Source organism: Impatiens glandulifera, chromosome 1, assembly GCF_907164915.1.
Source record: "Impatiens glandulifera chromosome 1, dImpGla2.1, whole genome shotgun sequence".
In the NCBI taxonomy this organism is placed as follows: domain Eukaryota; kingdom Viridiplantae; phylum Streptophyta; class Magnoliopsida; order Ericales; family Balsaminaceae; genus Impatiens; species Impatiens glandulifera.
This window is the reverse complement of record NC_061862.1, coordinates 43327459-43346069: the sequence shown is the minus strand read 5'-3', so window position 1 is coordinate 43346069 and position 18611 is coordinate 43327459. Positions and strand designations below refer to the sequence as shown.

The following is an 18611-nucleotide window of genomic DNA, read 5'->3' as shown; positions in this document are numbered from 1 at the left end:
TTTATTCAAATAATTTCATTCAAACCTAAAATTCATTAATTATATAATATGAATATAACAGGCATAATATGATCGAATATAATATTTATTCAAATAATTGAATAATTTAGTTTGAATCCAAAATTGATCGATTAAAATTAAAAGTAGAGTTAATATTTATTCAAATAGCTGAATAATTTAATTTGAATCCAAAAGAGTTAATATTTATTCAAATAGCTGAATAATTTAATTTGAATCCAAAATTAGTCAATTATAAGATATTTGATGTTTTGATTGATTATATGAAATTTAGTACAGTATGACCAAACATAATATTTATTTAAATAATTAAATCATTTCAATCTGCAATCATTATATAAATAATACAAATATATCAATTAAATTGTTATTATATTGATATTTTATTTAATTAATTAATTTAAAAATTAGTCTGAAAGAATATGAATTATTGAATATATAGAGGGAATATTCAAATAATTTTATAAACAATCTAATATTTTATATATTCAATCAGTTAAATAGAGGAATATAGGATCTTAATCAAACATACCGACGAAATGAGGCTGAATTTAAATTTATTTAAAAAAAATTGATTCAGGATCACATCTCCTTGAAACTAACAAAAATTTTAATATATTTTTTTAAAATAAAACATATTTCAATTATATGATTTACTCCGAAAATGATAATTGATTTACAAAACTCATTAGAACAGGACATATGACCTTATTTGTCATAAATTATCCTAATATAACTTAAAAAAAACATAAAAAGATCACACCAAACAGTAATATTACAAAAGAAACAATAATTCAGAACCACACATATTCTCATTTACTTCCCATAAATCAGGGAAATAAATCAACTATCAAAAACATATTAATACTTTCTCCTCTCTTTTTTTTTTTATTTCTATTTATGTTTTAATATATCTAACATTTATATAGTAAACTTAGAATCCACATCCAAATTATAATATTCTAGTAAAAGGTTTTTAAGTACACCCTTATTCTCCAAACATTTGTGGAAAACTAAGCCACCAATATACATTACAATATTACCCATTTCTGGGTACAAAAGAGAATATTAAAGATTTGTTTCATAAGAAACTTATTCATATGAGAAAAACACCATTACTAGTAGATGAATGCCAAAGCATTTGAACACAATATATATAAGCTAGAAATCTTGTCACTTAATGTACTTGACAACCCAATCGATTAAATCTTGATGTGATTCCTCCGCCGATTCAACAGCTTTCGGGTTATTGTCATCGTACTTAACACTCCACCCATGAGAAACACCTGGAAATATCTTTATCAAGTAAGGAACCTGCAACATAGACATATTTAGTAAGAACAACAACGAAACAAAACGTATGTCACATATTATAATTTTGTGATTTCATACCTCTTGTTTGGCCTTTAAGACCTCACCAAACTTATTCACAAGTTCAACTGGAGACATTTGGTCATTCTCGGCTCCAAGTACAGAAATTGGTACCTTCACTCCTGTTATGTTCCAACCAAAAGTTATAAATTGATGAAAAATCTTCATCCTAGAAGGATCAAAAGTTACCCACTATCTCATTACCAATCTTATTGTCAATTATGTAAGAAAAACCTTATTTGAAACAAGCTTAAATGGCATGGCATACCTTCAATATCTTCCACACTAACAAATGAAGGATGCAACAAAACAGCAGCTTGAATATACGGGTAATTAGAAAGCTCCACGACGACCTTAGCTGGTTTATTATAACAACAGCAAAAGGATGAACAAACAAACAAACAAATATACTAAAATTAATAACAATGGTTTTATTATAAATAAGTTCTCACCTCCCCAACAAAAGCCTGCGGCTCCAATACTCTCTATGCCTTTGCTTTTCAGATCAGCAATTACAATTTTGGCATCTTCAAACCCTTTATCCTAATGCAACAAGAACAACAGTCTTTAAAAATAGTAATCAAAGGCATCCATCCTTTTTGGGTCTTACTGGAATTGGAAATCAACTAACCGTTCCATGATCCTTGATCCAAACAGGAAGAGCCCTAGCAGCATTTGTAGGATCATAAGGATCTCCCTTTAAGAAATCAGGAACCACCACATAAAATCCAGCTTTAGCAATTTTATCAGCAATGTTTCTGCAATCACACAATCAATCAGTCATGTTTTGTTCTTCCTTATAAAAAAAACAACCATAACCAAATCTATACATGATGAGAATTGAGAACAGTTCTTCCATACCTCAATTTTGGAGCTTCATATCCTGCATCATCAATTCAGCTAAGAATTAGCTAAGAAATCATCTGGGTTTTCCTTAAAAAAGAACTAAAACTACCATCAAAAGCAAACGATTTCACAACTAATTTAGTAATCCGATCCAACAGATTGATGAGAACGTAAACAAACCCAAAGAAAAAGAGAAATGTGTACCGAATATGTCGGATATAAGAACAACGGCAAGCTTGGAACTAGATGAACCAGAAACGTAGGATTTGAGGCCGCCGACATAATCTACAGAGCCTAAACCACTGACTGAGCTAAGAACAGGAGGGTTTTCACAGCATTGAGGTCCTGACATTTTTCTATCCACATACATACACCCTGGTTGCTATATAATATATATATATATATATATAGATAGATATATAGAGCTTGTTTGATTCAACTTTATTTTCTGATATTAATTGTTGAATAAGTTTAATTAAACATACTTATTAATATTTTACTTTTTTTTCTCAATTCTTTTTCTTTTTATGTATAATGTTTCTATGAAAACTATTTATGAATAAGATTGAAATAATAATAATAATAATAAAATGTATAAATATAAGCTAAACACACATATATGATATATATTAAGGTGAATGAATCTAACCCATATAAAGGCCTTTTGGCTGTCGCAAGCAGTGACGTGTCTAGAGAATGATCTTTTCTTAAACTTTTAATTATCTTATATGCTTCAGCATATTATTTATTATTTAACTGGACTTTTCAAATTGTATAGTTTTCTTTATTCAGAAATTTGGGTATGGGATGGATTAAAAAAATAATAGAAATATGAATTTGAGAGAGCAAATTAGGGATTAGGGAAAATAGAATTTACAAAATGAAAAGGGATAGCATTAACCACCGCTATCTCCCTGCTATCTATATTTGATATAAAAGAAATATAGTCCTTAAACTTTAATAATATTTACAAATTGATCCTACTATAATAAAATAATATTAATTAATTTAAGAAAGATTATGAATAAAATGAATGAGTAAACAGAAGTTTGAATAATTTTTCATAAATTAGAAAAGAAAATATATGATTAAATGTAGATTTGTCTCATTTTTATTAATTAAAAAAATATAAAATATTAGGGGCTATGACAAATTTTTATTATTTTCTTTTCTTTTTCAGAAAGGTTCAGCCCATCCAAGTTATTTGTTTCTCATCTGAAAAAAGGTTAAGACAAGTGTAGGTAGAGATTCAAATTTTATTTTTTTTATTTTCAAATCAAATTTTAAAGCAATTTGAATTTAAATACGAATTTTGGTTTGATTTTTAAGTTGGAGTTTCAACTCGAAAATCAAACCGAAACGAAATCATTTTTTATTATATATTTTATTAGACTATAATCTCTAAAATTGGTTGATATTGAAGGTAAAAAAGCACATGTGCAATTATTATAATAAATAGTATAATTGTGTAGGTGTGTTCAATATTTGATCTGAATCAAATGTCCGATTAAATTTGAATTTACCAAATTTGAATTTCAATATTCGGTTCGGCTTTCGAATTTGCTTAAAAAAATAAAAATTCAAAGACCCCAAATTAAGGAAATTGAATAACCCGAAACTGAATCGATAAACATTCCTAAGTGTAGGATGACGCTGATTATTTATCTTTTATTGAATTAATGTAATTTTATTTTGTATTTTAAATTTTATAAAAATAAAGTAATAATATTTTAATATTTAATTAATGAATTGAATGATTGAAAAAAAATAATACTTTATATGCTTGTTTTTTTTTTTTTTTGTTTAAATAGATACATTTTAATTTATTACCACTTCCTCGAATTATACTATAACTGACAACTAAAATAAAATTACAAAATTGAGATTAGTTCAAAGGTAAGAAGATTTTTTTATTTCTACACATATATTTTAATATAATTAATCAGAGTGTGTTTATTTTTATGCATATTAGGACATGTTTGTTTGATGAAAATGTAAAACTATTTTAGTTATTTAGTTAATTAATAAAACTATTATATATAAATATTTTAATTGTAACTTTATCTTTAATGGTATAAGTGATTTAATGATAAACTTCTCTAAAAGGTTAAATTTCTCAAATTAAATTATTACATAGTTTATCCATTTACGTTGCCTAACGAAAAATAACTTTTGAAAATTGAAAAATTATTTCTTCGCCAACTCGATGGTCTTTTTTAGTATGGTAAGGTGTATCGTTTATCTTTTCATCATTCAAAATTTGTCGGATTAGTGTTGTGTTTTATTCGATGCGGAATTCTGTTTAGATGGATCAGAATTGTTGTCTCGTATTTTTGTAAACCGAATATTCCTAGTTATTCCTTTTATATAGCTAAGGAGACCATGTTGTCGGATTTTTATTCTTCTAATAAGAGCGATTGGAATTATTTTTTTGTAGACCCTCCTACAAATATTCTCTGATTTATGTGAATTTCTGGTAACTTAACCATATATATATATAAATATAAATATAAATATAAATTGTTAGTTATCCCTTATTAGTTATTAGAACTTTGTTTAACATTATTTATTAATTATTATTTCAATTTTACTCAATATTTAATATAAAGATATTTTTTCTAAACACTTATAAATTTATTTGTATGCCTTGTTTAAGTTCATTACTTATAATTAAGAAACTTAAATGAGATTTTGTGCAGTTCTACAAAAAAAATGCTTACTGGTTCTTCTAGATTGAATTTTATTCTCTTTAGTTATTTTATGTTTGTATATATTATTTTGCTTTATTTATAAATAAAACTCATCTCACCTAACCCACTAAAGAAAGACCTTTGTTCAACTTTCTTTTTAATAATAATAATTTTTAGATTTTTATTTTCTATTCTATTTCATATAAATAATTACATATAATAAATTAATTTACAAATAATACAAAATAATATATATATATATATATAATCAAAATAATAAAATATGAATGTTAAATTGTATAATTAATTAATATATATTCAGTAAAGTGTATTTGAAATTGATCTTTTCATATGGAGATCATTTTACCTATATTTTTTCATAATTTTTTCACCATGAGTTGAATATTTTACCTATATATCTAACAATCATTTGAGTTGAATAACAACTAGCAACTAAACAAATTAAAAAACAAATCTCTATTAAATATTTTGACTCATAACTTCATATATTACCGAAATAGTACAAAATTATGGAAAATATAGGTAAAATAATCTCCATATAAAAGATCAATTTCAAATACACTTTACTGAATATATGACAAACAAATTCTATATATGAAAACAAAACCCTATATCCGATTATTGCATCTTATTTAGTGCTAAGAATATGATAAATGGTATATACAGCAAACGATCCATAAAAGCTTGAGAATATTATTTAGATTAAAAAGAAATCGTGACAACAAATCCGATCAAGTTAAAAGAAAACATAGCACCGAACAAAAACACAAAATTAACTCAATGAGAAAACTTCCTTTTCTCCCCATACTAATAAGGTCATCATAAGGGCCAAGAAAGAAAAACACTGGAAATTAATAATGCTATGATCTAGATTCAATGAAGCAGAATATGGTGGATTGAAAATAGGAAACCAAAAAAAGAATTGAAGACTAGAAAATACCGAAAATAGTACTCAACTTAGGTTCCCTATTGAAAATAAGGTTAAATGATGGTGTTTTACATTTCAAATCTAAATTCAAATTCTACAACAAAAAATCATTTCTGAAGCTACTTAAGAACAAGCTTAATATTACCTGCCTTCGAAATCTGCAACAAAAACAGCTTTTGATATTTCACTCATTAACAACATGCTTAGCAAACCAATTCAGTAAATCCTTATGAGCCTCATCTGCACACTTTATCGCAGCCTCATTGTCTTCTTTATACCTAACCGTCCACCCATGAGAAACCCCAGGAAAGATCTTAACAAAAGCATCAACCTACAAGCAGTAGTTAAAACAAACAATTCTGAATTCTGACTAACACTTCAATAAGCAGAAATGTTTGACTATAGGAACTTGTTTTTTACATCGGATTTGGCTTGTAAGGCCTCGTCAAACTGCTTCACGAGTTCTGGAGGTGACAACTTGTCAATCTCAGCTCCCAGAATTGCAATCGGGGCCTTAACAGCTGTAAACGAAGAGGGTAGTAAAAATACTGAGTTGATTTCAACATTAAGATTGATTTTTATTTTTCTTTACTGGCTAGTGCATAGTTTATATATGATGAAAAAAGAGAGTTACTTGCAATAATACAAGAAACATTGAACATGAAATTATGAATTTGATACCGTGTATATCTTCCAGCGTTACAAATGAAGGGTGCAACAATACAGCAGCTTCAATATATGCACTCTTTGCTAACTCTGTTACAACCTTGGCTGGCACAATAACAACAACAAGCTAGCTTTAGCTAACACTTAGTATATACAACTGTCAATCTGTCTTACCGGAAAAAATAATCAATATTTCAGTTTGGAAACTTAAAATTTGTCAAAATATTTGGTCAAAATCATGATCTCATTCAAAAATTACCAAAGTTAATGATTTGAAAATGATTTTCTCTGGATAAAGATCAGATTATATTTTGGATCATAATCCCGATTATAGTGTGACTTTTGTTATTTCATTTGGTATACAAATTAGTTTTTGGATGATGATCAAAATTATAGAGTAACTTTTTGCTTCATTTTGGAACAGAGATTTTTTCACAAACATGTACATCATTGTGATTTTTCACAAACATAACAAATGTAGATTTTTCAGATTATGATTAACGAAAAAAATAGTGATACCAAAAGCCTATTTGAAAGCTGCCATTGAAAAATCTTCAAAGATAAAACTGAAAGCAATTTTTTGTTTCGTTCAATTCAGATTATAGTGTATTTATTGTTGCTTCATTTGAAACAGAGATTTTTTCACAATCATGTACATCATTGTGATTTTCCACAAATATAACAAATGTAGATTTTTCAGATCTGCAAAAAATGGTGATACCAAAAGCCTATTTGAAAGCTTGTCAAAGTTAAAACTGAAAGTGACTTTTTAGTTTTGATTCAGATTATAGTGTAATTGTTGTTGCTTCGTTTTAAGTAAATAAATTGTTTTTTAGATCAAAATCCAAGTTAAGGTGTAATTTATTTGTTTCATTTAGTATTGAGATTTTTATCACAATAATGATCACATTATTGCCTTGTTCAAGCTTGGGTTATTTGGATAACTAATGTGTTATTTACAAATAACCTTATTTGATTATGAATTTTCAAATATATAACAAATGTAAATGTTTCAGATAACTTAATTACCTCCCCAGCAAAACCCTGCTGCTCCAACACTCACTATGCCTTTACTTCTCATAGCTTCAGTGACTAGTTTTGCATCTTCAAAACCTTTATCCTAATGGAATAAGAACAATAAATTCAAGAAGAAGATATTCAAAGTAACCACAGCAGAAAAACTAACCGTTCCATGATCCTTTATCCAAACAGGTAAAGGCCTCTCAGCATTATTAGGGTTATAAGGATCTCCATGTATGAGATCAGGAACTACAGCATAGAAACCAGCAGCAGCTGCTTTGTCTGCAATCTTTCTGAAGAATCAGAACATCAATACCATCTTCAAAATAAATAAATAAAAAGAGTGATAGAATGGTTTAAAAGAATGGTCATTACCTCAAATTAGGAGCTTCATAACCTGAATGATCAATTAGCATATGAATTAAACACAGATCACATTCATTTCCGTGAAATAGAAACAGAAGACTATAAGAGAGTGAAAGAACGCAAATTTATATACCGTATACGTCGGAGGCAAGAAGAACACCGAGATTGGATTCAGATGGACCGGAAACGTAGCATTTGAGGCCGCCGATTTCTTCGACGTGTCCGGTTCCACTGATTGAACTGAGAGCCGGAGGGTTTTCACAGCATTGAATCCCTGACATCGCGCTTCAGTTTTGACGGAGACTGAGAAGATGGTTGAAGGTTGTCGGCGTTCGTCGAGAATCGATTACTCTCAATGTTTGATTAAACTATATTTTGTTTGATAAAATGCTTAAAACATTATATACTTTTTAAATATTATTCATATACATTAAAGCATCCTTATCATAATCATGAAAACAACTTTATGTTCAAATTTGGTCATTGTGTTTATCCAAATCTTGATCATAAATTAAAAAATATTATTTTTATTTTTAAATTAAAAAAATAATAAATAACTTTTAAATATAGCAAAAGTGATTTCTATTTATTATTTGGATTATTGTTGTAGTTATCCATAATAACTTAGTATTAATTATAAATAATTGTAAACAAAGTAAGATAATTAGTAAAATGGAGAAAATAATGATTTTTTTTGTGCTCCGAAATATAGCAAGAGTGGTCTCTATTTATAGATCTCGAAAAATTATGAATTTTGATATAATTTTTTTAATTATAAATAATATTAAAATCGGATTTTAAAGATAAGAGATAAAGAAAATCTAGACAACCAATCAAATGCTGACAAATGACAACATTTGATTAGATGACCATGGTTGTGATTTTTGTCATAACTTGACAAAAATAAAGACGGTTTTGGTTTTGGTCATGGAATGACCCAATATTTGAACCATTTCCTGTCCTACCCACCTTTCAAACAATTTTTCCCAAACTACCCACCTTTTCATTCACATTCCCAAACTACCCACCTTTCACTTTCTAAATCATTAATCAATCCATTAATTAACTCACTCTCTATCTTAACCCACTAATTAACTCATTCTCTCTAAACTCATTCATTAACTCATCTATCTCTTTCAACTATTAATTAATATCCTCACTTTTAAACTATTAATTAATTCAATTAAAATATATTATATAAATATTAAAATAAAATAACACATATGTTTTATTTTTATTTAAATCAATAAATATAATACATATAGTTCAAATTAAATACACTAAATTAAATAATTTAAATAGCTATTATAAATTAAAATAAAATAGAATACATTACATAAACGGGACTTGAAATAAAATATATTACATAAAAATTAAAATAAAATACATTACATCACCATGTCTCAACAAGCCCTAAGGGATCCTTTGATGTTTGATTATTAATATAAAATTCAAGTTTTAATCTCAAGAACTTAAACATCTTATTAACAATTTAATCATTAATTTTATCTATTTAAATAAAAAAATCACCATGTCTCTCTAAGCTACTTTATTCTTTCTCTCTAATTCACAATTCTCTCACATAAATTAGTCTTAAAATTTTAAAAATTAATTTTTCGTAATTTTTATCAAAAAGAATTTTTAGGAAAAAACTCATGTAAAACCCAAAAACCCACCTCCTCAAACAAGCCCTTATAAAATAATCGATAATTCTTGTGTTGTGTTTTTTTTTTAATTTTAGACAAATCAATATTATTATGTAATATAATTTTTATTTTTTCTCTTTAAATAAAAAAAAATAAAAATAGAGAAGTTTAAAAAAAAAATTCATCCGATGACTTTTATTAGCAATTTTTTAGAACGTTGAGTTCCGCTTTTTTTCGGAGTGCGACTAATCTCCGTAGGTTAAGTATATAGTCCACAAATCTACTTAACCAGACGAACGTAATTTGTAGTCGGACGGGCTCAAACTCAAGACCTCAGAGAGGCTAGGAACCTGCGGTGTCTTATTTCTCTTTCCAGCACTCAGATTTGAGTTTATGTTTAATTTTGTTCGGTACGACATTTTGTTTAGCCGGATCGAATTTTAATCTCGAATTTTTGTAATCAGAATTAGGGTCAGCCCTAGGGTAACACATAAATATTATATCATTTAACCAACTAAATTAAACTAGTTACATTAATTATAATACAAAGTTATTAATCTTTATAATATAACATAAAAGAAATTAAAGTTAAATAAAAAATAAGATCAAATTTTTTTTCCGCAGAGAACCCCGAAATTTCAGGGTTATTCGGCCCGGTCCTGATCAGAATAATACTTTCAATCGTTGTTGAGTCGTTTATTGCTCGTACCTTTTGATTGTGTTAGTGATTTTTTTCCGAGTTCGTATCTATCCATTCTTAACAGAAAATAAGATAAAATTATCGTTTTTCATATTTTCTTTAATGAGTTATTTGATTTTATCTTTTTTTATAGACCCTCCTATATGGAGAAATTTGACTAAATGACCTTAAAGATTAGACTATGTGACTTTTTTGACCCCCTCATAAAAAAAACGTTGGTGACACTTTTATATTTTTTTTTTGACGAAATTGTCCCTGTCGCGAGACGTTCTCAATCGCGAAACGCAACCAGCATTCGCGAGACGATTTTTTTTTTTCAAATTTTTTTTTTCGTTTCGCGATTGCCGGGTGCGTCTTGCGAATGCCGGTTACGTCTCGAGAATGCCGGATGCGTTTCGCGAATGCCGGTTGCGTCTCGCAACGGGGACATTTTCGTCCAAAAAAAATAAAAGTGTCACCAACCCTTTTTTTTTTTTTTAAGCTGATACTTTTTACAATTAAAGATATCTTTAGTGTCATCTGATCAAATTTCCCCTTAAATTCTTTAACAACTCGTTCGACTTTTTACTTCAAAACTAAGGGCTTGTTCAGTCTAGGTTATTTAAATAATTTGGAAAGAGAGAAAAATGATTATGAGTAATGATTGGTGATAATTTTGAGAAAATGATGATGTTTTTTGGTAAAAAGACTTAAAAGGTATTGATATATATAAATAAAATAAATAATTATAATTTAAAATAAAGAGTATTTTAGTATTTTAGTTAATGACTTGATTGATTTGAAGGATGAGAGGGGGAGTAAAGTGACAATTGATTTGGTTGGGTTATTTTGAAAACCCAAATACAAACAAGGCCTAAGATAATTACTGGATGTTCTATTATCATTTTTAGTTTTTGTAAATTATTCTATAAATTGATATTTAAATTATCAATTACTTTTAATATTACTAAAAGATAACACAATGCAACCATAAGAGCATCCCCATCGGTAGGTACAAATCTGATGTGGACAAAATTTGTACCTGGTACACTAATGGGGAGTTGGGTACAAATTAGGAGAGAGAAAATTGAGTAGCAAAGTTTTGTTACTGGGTACAAATGAGAAAAAGTCAAAAAAAGTGGTCCCACCCTCACTTTTTTATAAAAAAAAAATAAACATTTAAAAATTTTAAAAAATAAACCGTTTTATTTAATTTTTTATTTAACAAAATATGATTTAGTAGTCTATTTTTTTCAATTATTATGGTAATGATAATTTCCTAAATTATTTTTAAAAATTATTGATTTTTTTTAATTTTTTAATATAATTTATAAATATTAGTTTTATTAATTTAAACAAATTAATATAATAAAAAATAAAACAAAGATTATTTGAATTATTGAATTAAAAAAATATTGTATGAATTAGATGATGTGGATGGTGGGACCATGAGATGCTCTAAATACAATAAAGTTGATTGTTCGAATCTTTGACCAGCTTGATCTCTAAGGCATCCTTTTTCATGCATGGATGGATCTATTCACAAAAATTCGGTCCATAACAGAAACCCAGATTTGGATGTGAAGGGAAGAACCCTAAAACATGGATCTCTCAGCAGCATCAGCAGCATCTTCATCTTCTTCTTCTCCTTCCGCCGCGTCAGGATCGCCTACTGCATCTCGGTTTTCCGGCATTGTTAACAGGTCCACAAGCATTAAATCGCCTCGCTCCACCACCACTGACGAGACTACCTTCGACCCAATTAACCGAAGAAAGCGAATTCATGGTGTCATGTTCAAGTACGGTCCCAATCCTATCCAGGTCTCTGTCCAATTTCCATTACAATATCTTCTTTCTTCAATCTCCTTTCTTTCTTAAATTTAATCGTTACATCATATGCATTCGTGTTACAGATCGGATCCATTAATGTTGATCACATAAATCCTACTGATCATTCTTCAACTTGCTTTTCCAGGTTGCTTTTAAAACAGGTACATTTCAGAGACAAGTCATCTTTGTCGGTGGACTGTCAAACGGATTTCTAGCAACTGAGTATGTTCTAACAATAATCCAAACTAAATTTATTCATGTTCTTGCTCTTTTTATAACTTTTATATCTATAGTTACTTGGAGCCTCTAGCAATTTCTTTGGAGAATGAGAAATGGTCATTAGTTCAGTTTCTTCTTTCATCTTCTTACACTGGATATGGCACTTCAAGTTTGAAACAAGTAATTCTCCATCACTCTCTCATTGCTTTCTTTCTTTCTTTCTTTCTTTCTCAGTCAATTGCTTAACAATATACACATCAATCAATGACAGGATGCAATGGAGCTGGACCAACTAATCAATTATTTAATAAACAATGAAGAATCAGAGGGTGTTGTATTGCTTGGCCATAGCACTGGCTGCCAGGTGTGTGAATGAAATCATTTCAATCTTTAACTAATTTCCTAAACTAATTAAATCTGTCTCTCTTTAAGGATATTGTTCATTACATGCGAACAAATGCTGCATGCTCCAGAGCAGTACGTGCTGTTATTTTGCAGGTTTGCTGTTTTCATTTCTTCTCTTTTGATCAGTTCTATATAAGGAAGACAATGATTATATATGTATATATATGTATATATGGCTCTGGCTAGGCTCCAGTTAGTGATCGGGAATATAGATCAACTCTACCTCAAGCTGGTCCTATGATCGATTTGGCTACAAAAATGGTGAATGAATCTCGAGGCTCAGAATTAATGCCAAGAGAGGCTGATCCAGACGCGCCAATAACATCCTACAGGTATATTAATTACTTGTTCAAGTGTAACAATTGCAGGTTTTTGATTCTTCATTGTTGGCTTGGCTAGCAGATATCATTCCTTTTGTGCATATAATGGGGACGATGACTATTTCAGTTCTGATTTCACCTTGGAGCAACTACAAGAGAAACTTGGTCACATGTCTAGAATGCAGTGTCAAGTTATATTCTCCATGAATGATGAGAATGTACCTGATTATGTAGACAAGAAAGCATTAGTTAACAGGTAATTAAGAAAGAAAGAAACATATAGATAGATAGATAGATATATTTCATCATTATTATTGATTTCTTCTTTCTTGTGCATACTACAGATTGTGCAAAGCTTTGGGTGGAGCTGAAAAAGTTGAGATTGAACATGGAAATCACTCAATCTCAAACAGAGTTGAAGAAGCTGTTGAAGCCATTGTAGACTTTATTAAAAGAGAAGGCCCCAAAGGTTGGGATGACCCATGGAGCTAATTTCCCTTTTTTATTTTATTAACAAAAAAATAAAACATTATTATTATTATTATTATTATTATTATTATTATTATTATTATTATTATTATATTAGTTGATACTTGGATTCTCCTCAGCATACTACAAACCCAAATGTCGTGTTACAGAAAAAAGCTGTCTTCACAAGACAGCATAAATAAATATGTAACAGGGGACCGTTGAGCTGAACCAGCTGAAGAAAACGAAATGGGTCTTGCCTTTTACTCTCTAACAAGGTGTTTCAATGGCTACGGTCGCAAGAACAGTCAAGTTTCGTCGTTCTCGGGCCATGGAACAAGGATCTTTGTTAAAATCTTGAAGAAAGAGAGGTGGAATAAAATTGTATTATCAAAGTTATTATTCAAACATTACATGTCTCCTTTATATTGGAATTCAATACTAACTAATTAACCAAACTAACTAATCAGTTACTAACTAATTAACGGTTTAATAATCCGTTAGTTATTATTTTTACATCCTCCCTCAAGGAGAAACATAGTAGAAATAAAGTTTCATCTTGACAAAACAAGTCGATGAAAAATCAAGCTACGATCATGCAGCCATCGTCTTCAGCCAGCCCAATTCAGCAAATTTCAACTTTTAAGCTATCCAATTTAGACAACCGAGCAAACCCAATTCAACAAGCTCCATTTTTTTTTCAGCTACCCATCATAGACAGTCGAGCAAGCCAATTCAGCAAGCTCCATTTTTCTTCGAACTACCTGATATAGATAGCCGAGCGAGCAAGCCCAATTCAGCAAGCTCCGTTTTTTTTATTGCAAGGGAATCTTTCTCCACGATTTTGAAGAACTTTAAGAATCTCATTTTGATCCGACAAAACCGTCCTTGCATCAACAAATATTTTTCAAAGAATCCAATTTAGCATTCTTCCTAGTCTTGACGAATCATATCGTCATTTCATCATCTTCAAAAACAACCTATCCTCTTGACAAGTTGATTCATGAAATCTTCACAATTTTCAACATTGCCACCTTCTTGCTTTCCCATCTTATCCTTTCTTCAAGCTGCGGCTTAAGATCATCAATCATCGCATCCTTCATATACTCAGAAACAACAGAATCATCAAGAATATTCAATTTATCAAGCATTTCTCTGCTTTCAAGAACCAAGAACCCATCTTTCTCTCCATTATCATCCTCAAGATTCAAATCACTAGGCATGTCAGTTATTTCAAAAGGGGTATCTTTGATATTCATGATAATGGCTCGATTCAAATTCAAATCAGTCATAAGAATACACCGACGTATAGATATTTTATTCAAATGGGGTCTATATTTTTGCAAAATATAAAACATAAAGTGCAGATTGAAGTCCACTAGCAATTCAAGATTCTGGAAGGGTTGAGGTCGATCTTGTTCTACCGATTCAGCTTCTTTGCCTGTTAAAATTCCAAGGAATTTAGAACAATGCTACTCAAACAGTCAGCCTCACCGACACAATATCCCTTTTAAGGCGACATCTTCATCATATCCCTCGGCGAACAAGCCTAGCCAGAGCTTGAAGATAAAGATCGTACAATATCTTCCGGATTATTCTCTCTAAATGTTGTTCGTGGGTACATATTATTAGGAATTTCAAGTTGAATAATACTTCCTATTGAAATCAATTGATCTGATTAATTTCACAAGTCAACCAAATCATACTAGCAGATCAGCAAAGTAATAAAGAACACCAGATTTACGTGGAAAACCCTCTCAACACGGAGGGTAAAAAACCACGGGGCAAAACCAACAGATTTCACTAATCAGTAAGAAACCGATACAATTGTTCTTCTCAACTTTAAACCTAAAGTTGAGGTATACATACAGAGAAACTAATTTCATTCAAACCCAAACAAATCTAGGTTTGAGAAAACATGAAATTCCCTTTACAAGTAAGAGAGAAATGAACCTGAGGGTAATCAAGACAAAGAAGGTGATACTCTGTTCTCCTTCTCTTCTTCTTCCTCTATATCTTCTTCCCTTCTTCTTCCTCTGTATTTTCTTCACTCTGTTTCTCTTGATCTCTTCACAGAACTCTCTCTGAAAATTGTGGTAGAGAGAAACAAAATTAGGGTTTATTTGGTTTTATATTGCCTAATTGGGCTGGACCCATAAGGCCCAACACATGTTTCCCAGTCGAGGGACTCGACGATAGGGGGGTTAGAGGTTGAGTTCTTGCCTGAGTCCTCGGCTCCAAAAGGGCAAGATGAATTTGAAGTTACAAGTTTTGTCGGCTCGGAATCCGCCACGATTGGGACTGGCGGTCTTCTATTTTTGCGCCTTCCCTTTTTTTTTCATTGGATTTTGAGAGAAGAATATTAGACAAGTGTTGGAATTATGACACAGCCCGAATCACCATTTGGATCTTCATCAATATATTGATTTTGATCATCATCATTCATCACCAATTGTTCATCTTCTTTGTAATAATAATGCAATATAGAATAAAGCCCTCCACCAGCGGCTGCTCCGGCCACCGGTAGAGGCAGCGAAAACTCTCCAAGATCCTTAAACTTGGAGCTCTGATACCATGTTAAAATCTCGAAGAAAGAGAAGTGGAATAAAATTGTATTATCAAAGTTATTATTCAAACATTACATGTCTCTCTTATATTAGAATTCAATACTAACTAATTAACCAAACTAACTAATCAGTTACTAACTAATTAACGGTTTATTAATAAACCGTTAGTTATAGATCTTGAACCTGAGTGATAAGCCAGTGGAGCTTAGGATAAAAGTGGGATCAACATTGAAGAAAATTCATAGTTTGAAATCTGGGTCTTCAAAGAAAGTTGAGTATAAGACGATGTACGAAACTTATGTATCTGATGGCATTGAATTTGATAATGGAAGCTTGCTGGATTACTGTCAGGAGACTTGTCAGCCGTGTATTTGGATTCATGACTCAACGGTGGTGATGATGAAGAAGCATCTTATTAGTCTTCAGGATCTTAGAGATTGTTCTGAGATTAGAATCTTTAGGGATCATCATAAGGGCTGTGTATCTGTATGGAAGAAACCCAGGATGGAATTATCTTGAGATGATTATAGTTAATTTCTTGCTTTTTTTCGGATTATTAAAGCTCCTGGATTAACAATGTTGTTAACAAGATCCATTTGTGGGTGTTAATTAAATGAAAGTGATCATGCAAATATATATATATATCAAGATTCTGATGCCCATTTTGATATGACTGACTGAATCAATTCATCTCCTTTCACCGATTTTACCCACTCCCTGGAATGAAAGCTCTGAAATCTTCTTAGATTAGTTTGATTCTGCAGATCTTTAACCTCTCCAATGTGTTTGATATTTAGAGTTTTTTTTTGTAGCTTATTTGTCAAAATTGTTGAGTCCCAGCAGGCAGAAATCTCTTTTAGATTACCAGAAAAAATCGAATCAGCTGCCACCAGAAAGTGGAAGGAGTTTATAAAATTGATTTTTTTCCTGCTATTCATTTGGCAAACTGAAAATAGTTTTTGGGCAGTTTAATGGTTTAATTTGATGATGTTTACAGGTTTTGACAAAGCCTTCGCTTGTGAACTCGGCTGGGGATTTGATTGCTTTGATAGAGGACCTCAGGGCTCGGTAATCTTATTTCCTTGTCGTGCTTAAACCATTTTTTTCGATTAGAAGAAAACATGATGATAGGTAAGTGTGTGAGGTAGTTTGATCATGAAAACTAGGTTTAAATAGTAATCTTACCTAGGAAACAAAGCAATTCAGGCTAATTGTTCCAATGATGTGCCTTTCTGAATTATTTGGTAGATAATCCAAGTTTTTGGAAGTCATTTATCATGTTTTATTTTCTGCCTCAAAATAAGACAGGTGAAGGTGAAGGTACTTCTTTCATAAAAGAAACTCTAAAGAACTTTGAAATCTCATTTAGGTTAGGATTGTTGGTTTGTGAGCATTTTTTATTTATATTTTTATTATTATTCTCAAATGATTAATTTTGTTGTGTTTGGTAACAAGTAAACCTTCGTACTTTTATATTATTTTTGTCATTATGTTTAAAACAATTATCATTTATATTATATTACATAAATTTTTAATAAAAAAAACATGAAATTATCATGCTTGTGAATAAGTGGTTTCATTTATATTGAAATCAACGGCTCTAAGTGCACTTGACTTGAATACATGTTAAATGGAAGAGTTGAACAATGGGTTGGATCAATACGAACCAACACGATATTTATTGAACGACACGATATTATCTCACTCGGGTTGTGAGTTGGACACGACATAAATACAAGACGACACGATTATGAGTTTAAATGATCGTAACACGGTCACGAATCGATACGGACGACACAACACGAGTATAGATACGATACGAGCACGAGTATATACACGAAAAGATATAAACACAATTAGTCATATAACTTAAGCTACTCAATTTTACATTAACATTTTTTCTAAATCTATCTCATTCAATTAATAAATTATTTAATTTTATAAATATAATATAAATAATTAAAACTAAACATACTAAATTAAAATATTAGCTTAAATAATATAAATTAAAATAAAATATAAATATAAAAAAAGAAATTATATGAATATAAAGTGAGTCTCCAAATAATTCACTCTATATTATTTTTATTAAATAATTAATTAATTTATTTATATTTAAAATTTAAAATTATTTTATAATTTAAATTATTATCAATACATTAAATAATAAATATATTATAATAATTTAATTTTGATAATATAATAATATATATATATCAATTTCTAACCACATCTTCATTAAACTATAATATAATAATATATATTTATAAATATGTCAACTAAAAATTCATTAAATTTTTACTCACCTTTCACATTTCCTTCTCCAAACTATTCACACTTTTCCTATTTTCTTCCTCAAACTACCCAATTTTTACATTAACATTTTCAAACTAAATTTATTTATATTCTCATTCAATTAATAAATTATTAACTAATTTTATTTAGATAATTATTTTTAATTTTCAAACCTATTTTAAATAATTGATATTCAAATTATTATTTATGAAACTATATATTAAAATTTATATCTACACATATTACATATTTAACA

At 29.5% G+C, this 18611-nt stretch overlaps 3 protein-coding genes across 3 annotated transcripts; 1 reads left to right on the top strand and 2 right to left on the bottom strand.

Annotated features, from left to right (window-relative positions):
• Window positions 1-944: 944 nt before the first annotated feature.
• LOC124922665 (endo-1,3;1,4-beta-D-glucanase-like) lies at window positions 945-2617 on the bottom strand. Its single transcript, XM_047463385.1, has 7 exons — window positions 2440-2617; window positions 2251-2272; window positions 2021-2147; window positions 1842-1932; window positions 1658-1747; window positions 1411-1511; window positions 945-1332 (listed from the first exon to the last, which is right to left on the bottom strand). The coding sequence occupies exons 1-7, from the start codon at window positions 2603-2605 to the stop codon at window positions 1192-1194; spliced, it is 738 nt and encodes a 245-aa protein (XP_047319341.1). The 5' UTR covers window positions 2606-2617; the 3' UTR covers window positions 945-1191.
• A 3275-nt stretch (window positions 2618-5892) lies between these two features.
• Window positions 5893-8299, bottom strand: LOC124922667 (endo-1,3;1,4-beta-D-glucanase-like). Its single transcript, XM_047463386.1, has 7 exons — window positions 8060-8299; window positions 7936-7957; window positions 7727-7853; window positions 7570-7660; window positions 6556-6645; window positions 6295-6395; window positions 5893-6205 (listed from the first exon to the last, which is right to left on the bottom strand). Exons 1-7 carry the CDS (start codon window positions 8205-8207, stop codon window positions 6059-6061), a joined length of 726 nt encoding a protein of 241 aa, XP_047319342.1. The 5' UTR covers window positions 8208-8299; the 3' UTR covers window positions 5893-6058.
• A 3554-nt stretch (window positions 8300-11853) lies between these two features.
• Window positions 11854-13538, top strand: LOC124926101 (UPF0613 protein PB24D3.06c-like). The gene is made up of 8 exons (XM_047466270.1): window positions 11854-12072; window positions 12227-12303; window positions 12375-12480; window positions 12572-12664; window positions 12733-12798; window positions 12892-13037; window positions 13108-13281; window positions 13370-13538. The coding sequence occupies exons 1-8, from the start codon at window positions 11854-11856 to the stop codon at window positions 13515-13517; spliced, it is 1029 nt and encodes a 342-aa protein (XP_047322226.1). The 3' UTR covers window positions 13518-13538.
• Window positions 13539-18611: the final 5073 nt, after the last annotated feature.

Coding starts and splice junctions, on each gene's coding strand:
- LOC124922667 (XM_047463386.1), bottom strand. CDS start 8,207: ATGTCAGGGATTCAATGCTGTGAAAACCCTCCGGCTCTCAGTTCAATC. Junction 7,958..8,059: donor TCTTGCCTCCGACGTATACG/GTATATAAATTT, acceptor TTGATCATTCAG/GTTATGAAGCTCCTAATTTG. Junction 6,206..6,294: donor CCTTACAAGCCAAATCCGAT/GTAAAAAACAAG, acceptor TACTGCTTGTAG/GTTGATGCTTTTGTTAAGAT.
- LOC124926101 (XM_047466270.1), top strand. CDS start 11,854: ATGGATCTCTCAGCAGCATCAGCAGCATCTTCATCTTCTTCTTCTCCT. Junction 12,304..12,374: donor AACGGATTTCTAGCAACTGA/GTATGTTCTAAC, acceptor TTATATCTATAG/TTACTTGGAGCCTCTAGCAA. Junction 12,665..12,732: donor GCCATAGCACTGGCTGCCAG/GTGTGTGAATGA, acceptor TCTCTCTTTAAG/GATATTGTTCATTACATGCG.
- LOC124922665 (XM_047463385.1), bottom strand. CDS start 2,605: ATGTATGTGGATAGAAAAATGTCAGGACCTCAATGCTGTGAAAACCCT. Junction 1,748..1,841: donor CGCAGGCTTTTGTTGGGGAG/GTGAGAACTTAT, acceptor ATAATAAACCAG/CTAAGGTCGTCGTGGAGCTT. Junction 1,333..1,410: donor TCTTAAAGGCCAAACAAGAG/GTATGAAATCAC, acceptor TCTATGTTGCAG/GTTCCTTACTTGATAAAGAT.